Raw genomic sequence first — 16,226 nt, forward strand, 5'->3', positions numbered from 1 at the left:
CTGCTTCTACCAATTTCTTACAACCACAGTGGCCTTTTCCTTTTCAGAACATGCAAGTCTGACTTTTTTTAAAAAGGAATTTTGAACTCAAAGCAGGAAGAAATAAGCCATGCCTGTGTGTAAGCCTCACAGCATGCTGCCAACCAAGATTTTCCCTTAAAGCTGTACAACAACATTCAAAACACATCTACAAATGGCCCCTCCTGGAGATAAAACACCTAGCTAAAAAAAAAACCAGTGGACACACTTCTCCCTAGGACTAAGCAGGAATCTTGCTTTGCAAAGCTGCTGAGGGTGGCAGGTTTGGTTTTGTTTAACTAGAGCTCATTCCCTCTCTAGGCAGTGCACTTCGCAGAGGGAAAATAAATAGGCTGGAAAAAATCCAGAAGCTTGCAGGGGGGAACCTGCAGGGAATCAAGCTGAAAAGTAAACAGGGAGGCAGAACAGGGCCGGGGTCAGGAGGGCAGGGCTGGATCTGGCAGTGGGAGCTCAGGTACAGCCCCTGCCCCACACTGGGGTGGAGGCAGGAAAAAGGGGCCAAGAGCCACTTTCCAAAAAGGAAATTTCACCCTGCCCAGGATTTCCAAACTGCAATAATTTTCCATGGGCCAATCAGGGAGGAGCAAGGCAAACGCACCAAATTAGGAAAGTAAATACTAGAAGGGAGAGGAGGAGGAGGAGAGCCCAGCTCATGCAACCACCTCCCAACACCAGCCATGGGAGAGGGGTGTGGGTCCCACACTGAGCCCCTGCCAGCCATCCCAGCCCTGCCCTCAGGAAGGGGGAGAGGACACCATGCCAGCCTCGCCCACCACTATGAAGCCACCAAGATAGCAGAGAGCTGCCCAGAAAGCCAGAATTCATAGCTGCATGCTCCCCAAAGAGCATTCCCTTTCTCGGGTAGAAACACCCAAATCACTTCCCAAAGCCCAGCCCACAGGGTACAAGAGCTGCAAGACCCTGCCGGGGGAAGAGGGGAAGGTTGAAGGGGCTGAGCAGGGATGTTTACAAACATGTCAGCCCCTCCTCTGTAAGAGGAACTCAGAAACGAAAGGGGTTTGGCAAGTGAAACCTCAGATGTCTTTTGAGGTTTTCTGAAGACTTGGCTGGATTAGATTCTGCTCAAGACAAACGGATGCAATCATTAATCATCCTTAGTAAACACTCAGTTACAGGCTGAGCACAATTCAACACTACTATTTCCACTTTCTCCTTATGCAAAGGAAACATTCTTGGGGAATCAAATATCAGTTGCAGGCATATGCCAGAGTCAAAAGATACGGCCTCTGTTAGTAACACAAACCACACTGTGCTGCTTTGCGCAAGATGACTGAATGGAAACTAACTACCATATGTTGGCAAAGAAACCATCCCCCTCCCCTCCCAGCAACAAGCTTCATCTAAAAAGAGAAGGTTAAATATAAACTAAAAGCAGTGCCTGAACAGAGGACTAAAACCACAGCTACCTCCAGCCCCCTCTTTCTAGAGTATCTGCACTGCACATCTGTGCAGCTCTGCAAGACTGGCGGAAAAACCCAAACAAGCAAGCGCCTCCAGATCTATGCAAAACCAGACTGGCTTCATTGTCACACTGAAGTTCTTCTCAGCCACGTAAATTTGAGTACTACTCACTGAGTTAGTGCTGTCAGAAGATGTTTGTGTATCAGACTTTTTAACAAACATACAGACAAGAAAACAAACCAAAGGCTATTATTATTACCAGGTACACTCTTGCTGTTCCGAGGCCTGCAAGTTTTAAAACTCTAATACGTCATCCTATACCATGAGTCTACTTTACAAATTGTATTTACTTCAAGGAACAGCTTTAATGTTAACAAAGATTACACTGCAACTCTGTAACATCAGCTTTCTTGCTCGCTCTCTCAGCAAAGAGAAAATATCCCAGACAGTAACTTGATGTTCAGGTTATTTCTAGTGCACATTCATGAATCAGATAATTTACAAAACAGGATACTCGCACAGATGTACATTCAGATTGCTACAGCCCCTCAGTACATGGTCAGCATCCTACCCCCATTTCCTTCTATTCCCAGGAAACCACGTGCCAATGGCCACCCTTGTCCCTAACTTCAGATAACACCGGTACCACCCAGCAACAGAGTATTACTGAGATAAAAATAAAACAGGCAGCCCTAACATAGAAAGTATTTGCCTGCTTTTTCTCCATGCATATAGGTAGCTCTTCATAGATATTTCTGATTCCCCTGCCAAAGATAGACTAGTAACTCTATAGTATGAAACTAACACTCAAGTTCCCCCCGAACCCTTTGAGCTCTTAAACAAAACCCTTGTGCCCTACTTCTAGCCACCATAACATGGTTTTTAGCAGCCTTCTATAATTTTGAACATCAGATATTTAACTAGTTATTTTTAATAGGCCATTTCATGCACCAAGTGTACCAAACAAAACAGGGCCCACAGACTGATGTCAGATAACACAGATGAGGTTTACAGCAAGTAAACTTTGGGTAGTTAACATCTTACCTGATAGTGCCTGTGGGGGATGGAAGGGGACTGACCACGCTCCGGAGGTCCGGCTCCGGGATGTGGATCTTCAGAGGTGATATTTGAGGGTAAAGTGGCCGAAGGGGAGGCGATGAGGCTTCCTCTTTTGCTTCCTCTTTATGGTATAAAGATGTGAACTGGATCTTTATAACCGTGCTAGGGAATCGGAAAGTACATCTGTAAGGGAAAGGGAAAAGTCAGTTTCACACATGATACTAAACATATTTAAGTGGTTTTGTATCCAATTGGTAAATCGTTAATTCATTCATAGCATAGAAGTCCACCATTCTCTAGAACATCTTTCTGCCCAGTGTCCTGGGCAGAATTAGTGATCATTCATAAATCTATGTAAATGTATCAGTGTATCATGTATCACCTAGTGATTAGATGCAAGCTGAAGGTTTGGGTAAGTTAAGTGATTCCCCCAAAGCCATGTATTCAATCAACGACTAAACAAAATGCAGAACTATAGTGACAAACTCTTGGATTCCTGCTGTATCAAGGACTAGGATTTATCTTTTATTAGCTCCTCACACATAATTCAGGAAGATACAAGCTACTAGAAAGTATCAAACCACCAGCAACATGGAGCAAGAGAGCCATGAAGTCCAGACAGACCAACAAACAGCCTCCAGGTAAGAACAGACAGCACTATTTAAAGACTGGCCTCTACATATTGTATAACTGATACCCATTTATATCTCTGCACATGATGCTAAAGGATCGCCTAGCAGGTTTCAGATAAAAATACATTCATTTAGAAGTGCCTCCCTTTAGACAACATGGGTTATAGCTAGCAGGGTCAGAACAGGGCCCCCCTTGCAAGCCTGTAGTGCCTAATTTCTTCTCTAAATAACACTTCTTTCCAGTTGTTTTTTAGGAAAAAAATAACCACACATCTACAAGTGTAGCCTTCAGGGCATGCTGGGAAATTCAAAAGGAAATAAGCACTGACATTTTCCATATTTGAACAGAAAGCTTTCTAATTTATAATGTCTACAATAGGCATAGGGCTGTAAGAGCGAGTGTTCTGCAATTCTTCTTATTGCGCTTTAATTAGACAATAATGTGCAATCGATACAAGCTTTCCAGGGATCATTTCATTGATACTAAGGTTAAAGCAGCAGGAAATAAAAGCCAGGTTTCACCGTGGGAAAGGCCAGAGCACAGCACAGTAATTGTGCTGGCTTCCAGCATCTTGCCTACAGAAGGAAATGAAGGGACTCGGGCAGTGTTGTTCCAGCACAGTAAGGGTCAGCTGAACGTAATTCTTTTAACCACTGCATTATTGAATCCTGCCAGGTAACAGAACAAGGTGGCAGGCAAGTAAATCTGTATTTGTGACTACTTTATCTTAATGCTGCTATCGATAGAAATGCAGCAGAACATCCCGTTACAGCTCTAAAAACACACTCTTGCTCTTGGTTCCTCCACACACGCTAGTTCTGGTGTAAGGTAATGTTCAGAAATCTGCTGTGAAGAGTGCAAAATTATCAGTCAGGCATAGGAAGCTCATTCCCATCTCCCACCTCATCTCTCAAATGAGCTGGCTCAGCATTCAGCAGCTTGGGCTCACAATGGCTCTGCTACATACGGCAGGAGTTTGCATTGCATTTAATTCACTTCAGAGGTCCCGCCACCTGCACTCATTAATGCATTAAATAAGAACATCATTGCTGGCAATGCAGCCTAATCATGTTTATCTAACCCTTCTAAACATGGTTCCCGGTAGACTTAATACAAATGCGCAATTCAAAACAGCAGAGTGCCCATGCCTTGCAGAGTCTGCCAGCAGCAGGCACACAGCTTACCAAGATGAACATAAACAAGGCTGTTGAACCACTACTCCAGATTTTAAGCTTTTGTACTGCTACATGGATTTGCTTCTAGAAAAACCAGAGAACATGTAAACTTGCAGTGAGCATCCCATGGAGTAAGGCTCAATACCAGTACAAGCAAAGCTTCATCATTTCTGAAGATGAGTGTTCTTTCACAGAGCGACTGAATTCTCTGCTATAGCGCCAGGCACCCAGCATTCTTCAACATTTGAGTCAAGGACAAATCAGTCCCTGTTTAACAGTGTTCAGTGCAATCCCAACCTGCTGCTGATTTGAACAGGTCTGACTGCACAGAGCCCTGAGGCAGTTTTGCAGCAGTGTTGAGCCAGAAGATCCCCACTGCAGCTTCATACCAGTGCAGAGCTCTATCCCACTGCCACTTAAGTCTTTCTTTTCAGAAGGAGCCACTAATACAAGATCCACATCTACATGTTACTGCTTCCAGGTGATGGTGCAACTATGTCCTCAACAACACTATACTTGCTGATACTGTGACATTAGATAAGAAGTCAATACCTGCACTCAAAACACTGTGAGGCAGTCCCATCAGTCTGCGAGTATGGGCAAACAATAAGTAACTTTTCCAAAACCGTGAGTCAACCTGAAATATGAAGTCTAAACTACCCCAGTAAACATGTGCTGAAAAGGCCAGTCTAACATCGCTTTTCCAAAGCCATCCGATCCAGCCATGTGATTTATCCGCAATCTCAGACTGGAAAGACGGAGAAGAATCAGAGAGGCTGGGCTGACTACACAAGCAAACAATTTGTTGGCTGCTCTGATTTCCTTTTTAGAAAGGCAGGCTTCCCAGTCCACTGAAGCAGAACCCAGGACATACAACTAGCTTTCACACATTACACTAGCTAGCACATACATGGCCATTTTGTAAGGAACCAGTTCCAGAGAAATCAGGGACTGAATATATGCAAGGGAGCTCACAACTTTAGAAGGCTTCTGCAGCCTGGTCTGTGCTGGCTTCCAGTATTGACACTGCCTGCAAAGCCAAGGTGGGGGTCATTTATCTGAAAACTCTGTATGATTTTAACTGCTGTAAAAACCTGGGACCCAAGAAATGGAAATGCAATGCAAAATACAATGTAAATTCCTGACGAACTCCTCCCCTCCTTGAGGGGTGAGAAGGTGCCTGGGATTAACATTACTGTTCCAGTCTCTATCACAACCACCACAGTAATGCAAACAGCAACAACAACACAGCCTAAGACACTGCTTCAAATCAGCACACACTAATACTGAGGGCCTGTGTCAATGAGAAATCAGAAAAGCATGATTTCTGAATCGTCTTGTCACGGAAAGCTCACTTTTCATTACACAGAACCTGAATGCAGTTTTAATGAGCTGTTCTAATTGTTCCCTTAATTAACCTCTTTCCAACCAAAAGAGGATAAACTCAAATTATATCAGTTAGTCCTATTTAGAAGTGAGGCACATTAGTGCAGGATTTAAGCATGAGAGAATTCTACTTCTACAGAAGATAAGCAGGAAAAGAGACAGCCCAAGCTGAACTGAGCATGCATTCCTTAAGATTACTGTATATATTTCAAGTTATTTAAACTGAGTTATACTATTTGATCCATGTTGCGTGATTCCTATCAAAAGATGCATAGCAATTACTACTACTGCTTAACATTTCCATCATGAGAAAAAGATCAATCTGAAAGCACAGATTAGACTCAACATAAAAAGCATAATGAAGTTAACTGGTATTTCCAAGGGTGCCCAAGAGGCAACTCTTAAGCACCTCTGAAATTTCCAGCTGATTACAGGGGGTAAATTAATGGTCTGCAAAATCTCTTGTTCTCGTTACAGGCAGGAAGCAACCTGCTTCAATTCCAGAACTGTTGAGTTTTACTTGATAATCTGCTCCAGATAGGTACATCCTGCAATCCACAGCCATCTAAACCATACATGTATTGTACTCGTACACAGTTATAGTATGTTGCATACATCTCAATTCCTTGTGGGAAAGGATTCCTATTTCTCTAGGATGCCTTGCAAGGCAGTGAGAATAGAAAGCTTTAGTTTGTATTAAAACCGAACACACGCAAACATACACACCCCAACCTCCATAAACTGCATAGAAACAATTCTCGCCTTACAAGATTACAGTCAGGAAAGAGTCAGAGAAAATGGATTGCTGGCTCTCTGCTGCATGCTTCAGTTCATAGACTCCATAGCACTCGCTGAATGCATGCTATATATACATTGGGAACCAAGGGGAGGAGAAGGAGCACACATGCCACACATGGTTACTGTGATATAAAAGATGTTGCTAGAATTTGTTTATTTTAAATAAGACAGATTTTCTGAAAGTTTCCTGGACAAGCTCCTCACACTGACAACACAGCACCCATGCTATTAGGCATCCTTCATGTGGTGAACCAGTGACAGTGACCACAAACATTTCATCTACGTAAGCTCTGAATAAGGTGCTAGGAAACACTAGACTTTACATAAACAGTCACCCCCAAAGCAGACTTCAGGAAAAATGGTTAGGTAAAAACCCAACAAAATGACTCCATACCCTGCACAACTCTATAAAAAGCAGACATTCTCCCCTTCCTCAAAGCACCTTTTACTCACAGATGCAAAGGAAACAGATTCACTTGCCAAAACACAGTACCAGGTTCAAGAGAAGCTATTACAGTCACTAATTTCTTTGTCAGAGCACCCTGAGTGCTGTTCAACAACAAATGACTTCTGCTAAGATCTGCTGCATAAGAGCAAGAAAATGCTATTTAAAGAGATATTAAATGGAGACAGTAAATCGTGCCTTTTTTATTTTATTTTTACATTTGCACCATGGAAAAGCACAGTGACAAAATAAAGACAAATAATGAAAAAGTCAAGGTGAAACATTATATGTAAATATATATACACAAAAATGTATATGTAAAACTCAGAATGACATTTATATCTATTATGTAATCTATATAAACACAATGTCATGTTATATATAAACGTCATTCCAGTTTATTATGCAAAAGGAAATAACCAGAAAAGTAAGTTGGAAGACTGTTACACATTAGTTGCCATCAACAAGTTGGTACCATCTTTGTCTACTTTATCTTGACACAATTTAGGGAATCCTGTTATTCCTGACCGTTGCAGGTATAAGCGCACCAGTAGCATCTGTTTTACAAGCAGTGCCAAGATGCAGGTTGAACGAGGAACATTTTATGAAATGCTTTGTTAAATATATTACACTTTTCACAATTTGAATCAGAACATTAACACCATCATAGGGTTTCATTCAGAAAACTTAGTTAAGCATGATTGTTTCTCTGTGCTGCAACTGCCACTTTTTTTTTTAAACTTGCAGATACTGTTACCACACCACTGACTCTCAGTATCTAAATCTTTCTCTGCCAGGTGATGCAACGAGACAGTAGCCCAACTCTTAAGGATGAGGCAGTTATCTCTGCAATCAGTAAATTCCTTGGATTCAGCAAACATGGAGAGCCAGAGCTCTAATTACAGCAGCACATGTTGTGATAAAACAGAACTATGTCATTACTAGCTAAAGTTTGACCAAGTATGCCCACAAAAACCCTTGTAAAGAAAAAAATCCCGAACAAGTCCCACACAACAGCTGTTACTCTGTCCCCTGTAACATCTCTGAAACCAATTTATTTTTGTGTCAATTACATATCATTCACCCAGAAGAATACAGTATTATTCCCATGCACAAAGTTCCAAAACCACGTTGGATTTCTCAAGTGAGAATTTGCCGCCAGTCATCTTTGTCAGGCTATTACCATTACCAGTTATTTCAAGGTACTTGACATTTTACTGGAGGGCAAGGTGGATACTTCTCACCCTTTCAGTCAATGTGTAAGATAAATACCAAAATTTCAGGCCACGACCAGTGTGCAGGTACTGTACGTAGCAGCCGTTACAGAGAAGTGCCCCAATTACCTGCTGTAACTAATTTTCTTCATTTTTTGTGATCAGCCAAGGGAAGAACCACATGCCTGCATCTATGATAATCAAGTTCCCATCAAGTCATAAATCCACTCCTTATTCCCATAATACTTTGAAGCAGTCTGAAGGGAGGTGCCTTGGACAACATAAAAGACTCACTGGGAAAGTTTAGGCACCAGTGCACCCAATAACAAACTAAATTTGGTTAGAAAAAGATAAGAGTTTGCTTCACTTAACTAAACATATATCTAAGCCCTGAAGGTCTGCCCAGGGACAGATAAGCAAACTGAGACAAGAACAACTACCTCAGACTCACATTTCTTCAAAAACAAGGCTCTGATAATTGCTGTGACCACTGCAAAACAGCTGAGCTGGGAACATTTCCTGACCAAGATTTGTTGCTGTGCGGTGCTGCGTTCTGCCCAACACTCTTCAGAACTTCAGCTTTTCTACAGCAAGCCTCACTGCATTAGCCAGCACAAACCAGAACACTTCAACTACAAAATATTTAGAAGGGTTCCGCCCCTATTTCAGTAACTAAAATAACCAAATCTATTTTCTTCATCTTCACAAAAATAAACTAGACCCTTACTCCCCAGTGGGAATAACTGTCAGAAGTATTGTGCTCAAAATTATTATTTTGCATGATCTACAGCTGTTTGAAGCAGCAAAGTGGGCAAAAACATGAGTAACAAAACCACCTTTCAATCACAAGTGAATTAAAATGAGTATTAGTTTGAATGAATGTCATAAAACCATTCAACAAGCTCTGAAAGCTGTCTGAGCTGTCACAGGAGATTAGGTACTAGTCACCTCTCCTTTATAATAAAATAATAATAAAATCATCCAGCATTTCCTGTTCTACTCTCTACCCTAGAATTTTTTTTCCCCCCTAAATAACACTTTGTAAGCAATACCAAAAAGAAACCAGTTATATCATCCACTTGGCTAGTGCTATCTGCATTCCAAATGAAAAAAGTTAATTGCACTGAGACCAAGGAAAGAGTTCTGGAGGAACAAAGACAAATACATTTTATTCTCTTAAGTCTGAACACACATTACAAACCAAGCATGTACTTATCACCATGGCAATTTAAGAATCATTGTAATTCTTTTCTTCACATATCTCCTTAGGCTAGGGGACACAGGCAGCATAACTGCCAGGTTTTTAGAGTGCTTCCTTCATTTTGCAGGTTACCACAGTCTTAAAGTAATGAGTTTTCAGTATTTGCTATTTCCCTTTCAATTGCTCTACACTGATCTGACCAGATTTAATACAGAAATTCTATTGAAGACCTACCCATAAAGTCCTTCATCAAACACATCAGAGAAATATCTGTAACATGATGGTCAGTAAAATCGTTTGTTGCATTGCTGAATCAATAAGCAAAGGGTCTGCAAGTAAGTGGTAAAGCCCAGAATCCACATTTGTTCTTCCTGGAACGAATCAACTCAGCCCAAAGACAAGCAAGACATGTACATTGCCAGACAGCACCAGGACAAGGAAATAAACTGCAGAGCTCCCTGCAAACACGCCTCTGGTATTATCCACTATTGTTTAATTAGAGTAAAAGCTATAAAAGTCACCGTTAGTGTTTTTAACATAACTGAAGGAAAACTAGATTTAGAAAGTGCTGATATTATCTGCAAATAAAGGAGCAGAGCAATCTGTCACTGCTGAAAAGACAGAGCAACCCATTGAAATGGTTGGTCATAATTATTCTGTAGAGTCACAACATGAGTTTAGTTCAGGAGGACTGGGTTCTAACCTCACAAATCACTTGCCTTGCATGCTTAGTATCACAATTTAATATATTCCATCATGTGTAACATCACAGATATACAAAGATGTACATATATTAGCTGGGACTGAACTAAAATTGTCTGTGTGCGTATGTGAGTGAGTGCAGGTTTTCAATAATTAGTTGAATTCAAGAGAGTGGTCTTACTCCTACTTCATGAATTTTAATCTTCCTCTGTTCAGAACTTTTTCCAGAAAAAGTACCAGCAACTATTTCCATTGATCTGTTATGCCAGATGCACAAGTAGCTCAACTTCAGTGTACTGGGTCCCTGGCATTAATCGCTTCTTCAGTATCGTTCCCATACTAAAGCTAATATAAACCTGGCTTTAGTAAAGGTAAACTCACACTTGAACTCCTCATACCCAAACCAGTGGCATTAGTATTGACTAGCCTATAATTCCAGATTATTGGAAGGATTTTCTATCTTTCCCCTGAACTGCATTCGAGTTTGCTGGAAATCCTCCTCTTTCCATGGTCACCCTTGGACTTGCTGGGATTAGTAACTGGACAACTAGGTAAAATTCTGCAGCTCACATGGATGGCCCACTGGCTGCTTCTGCCTTAAAAATAATCTTCTCCCCCAAAAGGTATCAATTATGCCACTCAATCTCATGCAGATTTATTTTAACACAACCTAAATTTGTTTCTCTGCTGTAAGAGGCATTTCCTTTACTCTCCCCCATTCCTTCCCCTCAGTCATTTCTTCTCAATGCCAACAGTACCATCCAAGCAACTCCACAGCAAGTCAAACAAGGTAGCTGAAATAATGAATTTCTTTTTTTTGTTGGAGTAAGTTTTCAGGCACATCAGGTCCCTGGATCTTGCCTTCCATGGCAACACAAGCACCAACACAGAGGAGGTGGAGGGGACAAGTATCAAGGGGAGGAAAGAAAGGAGAAGGTATCAGCAGACATGTTGCAGATTCATGACAGATTATAAAACAGAACATGTAACCACAGACTCAGATTTAAGCATCACATGATCTAAACACTGCCTTCTCCTTTCAGAAAATGAAATCCAATTCATTCATTTTGAGAAAAGCTCTGGTCTTTATCAGGTAAATCACATCAGCCACCATGCTGATGCTCTAAGGCTGGAAATTTTCAAAAGTTCCTGAAACAGAAAGGTCACGATTTTTTTTAATTCAGTTTAATTATTTCAAACCCCAAGTCACTCAGCTGTATGCAAGAGGACCAAACAAAGACCAAAAATGTTTTCTGCATTCCAACAAGTGCTTCCTGCAGCTCTGTACCCATGGCAATTCTCCCATAGCAACCAGCAGGTCATGTCTGCAGGAGCAGGAGTGGGTTTGTGGTCATCTCAGATGGATATGCAGGCTCTGCACGCTGTAACATAAGTGCCTTTTAGTACCTTTGTGCTTCCAGAGTTTATTCACTGATTGTCCTTGAAAAAAGCAAGTGCAGTAAGATGACTGAGCAAGGATTCAGTAAAAATTAAAATTGCCATTTCTCTGTCACAGACAAGACCTTTTCCTTATGCTCCTTGCTACTGTTTAGCTGGAACCGCACACACAGTAAAACATTTTTCCCCTTAATGAGAAGGCACCACAGGTTACACTGGGATTTGCCTAACACTGCATATTACCATGCTTAAAACAAGGTTTCCAACACAGCCAAACAAGATTTCAGATGGGCAAAGAGCGTGTGCAGGCAAGTGTATTTATTTAAAACAAATACTACCAGCAGCATCAGGCAAAACCACAACTTATGAATAGCTATGTTTCTTAAAAGCACCAAGTAAATTAGCTGTAATGAATGTTTCTATTGAGCTCAGTTGCACAGGGCTTCCTTTTATGCCATTTCATCAAGGTTCAAACACACTGAGGAACACTTCCACACACAGGCAGATTTTCAAATCGGTAGTTTAGCAAACTCCTTTGAAGACAGCAATGTTCACAGGAAAGTTTGGGCAAACTCTGGGATTCCTCTCCCTGCCAGCATGATGCACACACAGACACACACAAAAGTTATTTTTATTTCTTCAGTCCCTCCAGTCTCCACAGACAACCCACCATGCCACACTGACAAACAGCAAGGTCTCAGCCACTGCCCAGCCCGGGAAAAGGCACCAAGTGAAACTGCGCCAAGCAGGTGGTGGAGCAGGAAGAGTGTAAACACCCCTAGGCTGAAAAGGAAAAGAGATACTAGGAGCCTGATCCAAAAGCACATCAAAATGCTGGTTTGGTTCATACATATCTTCTTTAAAAGTGCACAGAAGATTAGCACTTTTTTTTTTTTTAGACTCCAATAACTAGATGTTGAAAGCAAAGCCTCCAGGAGAGTTTGCACTATGATACCATGCTGTAAAACTTCAACAATCATTTTATTCTACACATCTTCCCAACAATTTCTTATCTAGCAATCCTTTTAATTGCTGTCACAGGGCAAGTGGGTAAATCGAGCACCACCACCGACAAAGACTGGCAGTTAATTTTTCATTCAAGCAAGAACATTCCAGGCTATTTCATGCTGGAGAATTAGTAGTGAAGAATCAAGAGCTGTATTTTTATTTTTACATCCCTTACATCTCTTTAATAACGTTCTGATTTTACTCTTTGAAAATTGAGACATGAAGCACAGCTTTGCTTCCAAATTCTCCCCTTTGAGGGGTAAAGCACAGTGCAGGAAAGGAAAAAACCAACACATAAAGATATTGTACGTGCCATTTTTTCAGTAATGAAATACCACAGCAAGGTCAGGGAATAAATTCAGAGCATCAAAACAGCATCTCACAGAAGAGCAGGAAGAACATCACTGAATCTGCTGAGAAGAGTGTTTTAATCAGCTAATGGGACTAGCAGGAATGGTAGGAAGTCTCCTCTGGAGTCACCAACCTGCCTGGGAAGTTCACAGTACAAATGGGTCTTTTCCAGATTCTACTATCCCCAGCTTTGCAGGATGGGTCTTATAGTAATCCTGCTCAGTTCAATAGCCAAAAAACCTACCAGAAGCTGCTCCAATCTCCTACAGAAAGCTATCAGAGTATGAAAAGCCAGGAGCATGCAGTTTCAAAAATGGCCTTTCTGAAACTTTTCCAGCAGAAACCACTGTAAGCCAGCTAGTAGTGTCTCTTCATTCACTTTAATGCCTGCAAAAAACCCTGAAGGATATTCTTGAAATACCATCATTATCACAACTTATTTACAAACTCAGTGGAACACACCTGACCAGGGATGAATTCACTTATCTATTTAAAACCCCAACTATAAACACTTATGTTAAAATTAATCCAGAAAAATCCTGACAATTATTTCCAAACAGATTATAAGTATATAAGATTATCTCAGAAACCAAGTGTTGGTATAACCAAAAGAGTATCATTAACTGGCTGTTATAACAAATACCATTAAGGCAGATTTTTGGTACTTGGGCCAGGTACTCGGTCAAAGCCCACCACAGAGACCACCTTGTTAAATATGTATGCTAAGACAACATGGCAGTTACTTGGCACCCATCCACCAGGCACAGAGAAACAAAGAGGTGGTGCTATAATTGTACCTCACTTAGTTTCACATTTCAAAACATTGGAGTCAGCTTCAAAATATGCCATTCACTCCAAACCAAGAGCACTGGGCACAGGGCTTGCTATCAGAAGACAAATTCTTCTTCCCTTCCCGAGCACTCCTATTCCTTTAAAAACAAGCAAGCTGCAGTTCAGCAGCATGTAGGGCAGGATATGTGGAGTACAGCTAGTCTGAGCATTGCAAGATCTAACTCAAGCCTGCCAACAAGCTAAACATCTGAGCCTAGGTCATCCACAAAAATCAGATGAGATTTTACATCAATATAAATTAATCTGCAGCAGTGACATCTATCTTCTAATCAATATTAGTTGGGCTTTTTCTTTGTCTGATTTTTTTTAAAGTCTCCTGAGGGTGAATTCTGGCCCCCTTGCTACCACACCATTACAGAAGCTGCCCTGTTCCCCTGTGTAGTCCTTACTATAAATAACTTCACGTCTCTGAGCAAACCATCGAGATACAGTGAGTTTTTCTGTGTGTCATATTGTAAGCCACGTCTTAACCCAACACCACTCTGCCAATCAATTAAAGTCTATCTCATTTATCATGCCTCTTAGTATAATGACAACGGAGAAAAACCGCAGTTGCATTCCCAGGGATGTCAACAGCTAGCTACCTGCTGAGAACATTTAGTTAGCTGTCCTTAAAGTCTACAATTAACCATAAAGGTGCTGTTTATTTTGAAGGTTGGGAATAGGGAGGTGTTTTAAGTGTCAGAATGAGTGGCCTGACATCAAAAACTTGGTATGAAAGTCTGCCACCAAAGCAGTGGGCTGGCACAAAGAGCAGACAATGCTTTTATTTAAATGAGGTTGGCTGCCAGCACCAGAAAGTTTTGCTATCAGCACTGCAGACAACTGATATCATCTGTAACACACAGCAAGCCTATTATGTTATTTTGTTGTGTGTGTGGTTGTATACATAAAAATAACGATAGTTAAGAGACTAACAGCCTGTGTACCACTGCTGCTTTAATCAGGTATTCTAGCCTGTAGAGGTCTAGATCCTATCTTAACCATTTCTTCACCAGCCAATAAATATTTGATCTTCAGAGAATATGTAAGTTAGGTACAACATTAGTGTGTGTGTATCTCATTTTTACCATCAAGTCTTATAACTGCAAATATCCCTTTCCATGTTAGGCTGATCAATCTACTCTTTTTTTTTTAGTATATTGTCAGCATTTTAATTTTCTCAAGCCTGTAAATTATCAATATCTGTGATTTTAAAATAAACAAACAAAACCCAACATGCTACATGAATCTTCTTCAAAAGCTAAGTAGCTATTTAACACCTCTGGTTTGTATATAGCTAAGAGGAGCCAGGAAACATTGGTTTAGCTTCAGAAAAGGTGGTGGGGTTTTTTCAATGAACTTTCCCTCTTTCTAACTCTGATATTTCTGTATTTTCCTTTGAATTTATTTTCCTTAATAGTGCTTACCTTCAGTCTTTCATTTTGAATCTCTCTGCCTTTCATATAACACCATTGTCTAAGGGGTACAGTCTTTTTTAAAAGGAACCCTGCTTAAAACTCCTGTAGGCCATAACCTTATTAGCATGTTTCAAAGCCTGATCTCTCTCCTTGGAGGTGTGCAAGCCTCTCCCACCAAGAGAAAAATAGTGGTCCCCTTGCTCAAGAGCCATAGGATGTTTTCAGAACCCCAAGTTCAAGAGGAGGGAGTACGTCACCTACATATACTCCCTTGCTTGAGCTGTTACTGTGCTGCACAAAAGAAAAAGGACTGTGCTGACAGGTATCAGTCCCTCATCACCATGCTTTTGATCAGCAGCCTGTCTGACACACCACAGCCGTTGCACAGGCACGTGTACAATGTCAATAACATCACTATCAGCTGGAAGTAGACACAGATGACCAGCCAGCCACTCCCTCCTCCCAGCCTCCTTTATGTCAATAAATCTTAACCTGGCTGTTTGAGCAATGTTTAATCATAAACAGTTTTGAACATGCTCCAGAATATAAACAAAGGTGAGTAGGAGAAAAACTGAGAGTCCAGTACCAAGAATCACTTGAAACTTGCTGCTGAACCAGGTAACAGAGAGCAGAGAAACAAGGAACTGCTAAGGAACAGAATACAAGCACTTGGTGTTCATTTAAAACAACACACACAACATTAAAGTATCCAGAATTGTGACCACAGAAGGATTTAAAGGACTAAATGCATTAACATTCTTGGTTCTCTTAAAAACAAACAAAAAAAGGAAAGTTAACTTGCTTTGAACACCCACTTTGATGCATGGAAATAAACTACCCTCATTGATCTCATCCCACTGCCATTTACAATACAGTCATCTTGATTCCCTTCTGTGTTGCTAATCAAGCTAAAATTAACTCCTCTCCTCCTGCTTACCACACGTGCTAGCGCCACAAATATCAACACGGGGCAGGATCAATTGTCTCTCTCCACAAGTGCAGCCCACCTTTCTTATGTGGTAAATGAGTATTTAGGACCTACAGGACCTCTTGTGGTGTTTTAACCACATTCATCACAGGGCTGGATAGTTGTTTAGACTGGGCGACAGAATAAGTAGCTCTTACAAACCTAGTTCAAATAAT

General features: G+C 41.0%; 1 protein-coding gene across 2 annotated transcripts in view; it reads right to left on the reverse strand.

The window, feature by feature from the left end:
* FOXK1 (forkhead box K1) overlaps positions 1 to 16,226 on the reverse strand; it is a 49,046-nt gene that overhangs the window by 20,053 nt on the left and 12,767 nt on the right. For both annotated transcript variants that reach the window (XM_075768003.1, XM_075768001.1), the window contains exon 2: positions 2,506 to 2,703. In XM_075768003.1, coding sequence (XP_075624118.1) covers positions 2,506 to 2,703 — 198 coding nt within the window. The remainder of the gene's footprint in view (positions 1 to 2,505; positions 2,704 to 16,226) is intronic.

This window comes from Balearica regulorum, chromosome 15 (assembly GCF_011004875.1).
Source record: "Balearica regulorum gibbericeps isolate bBalReg1 chromosome 15, bBalReg1.pri, whole genome shotgun sequence".
Lineage (NCBI taxonomy): Eukaryota > Metazoa > Chordata > Aves > Gruiformes > Gruidae > Balearica > Balearica regulorum.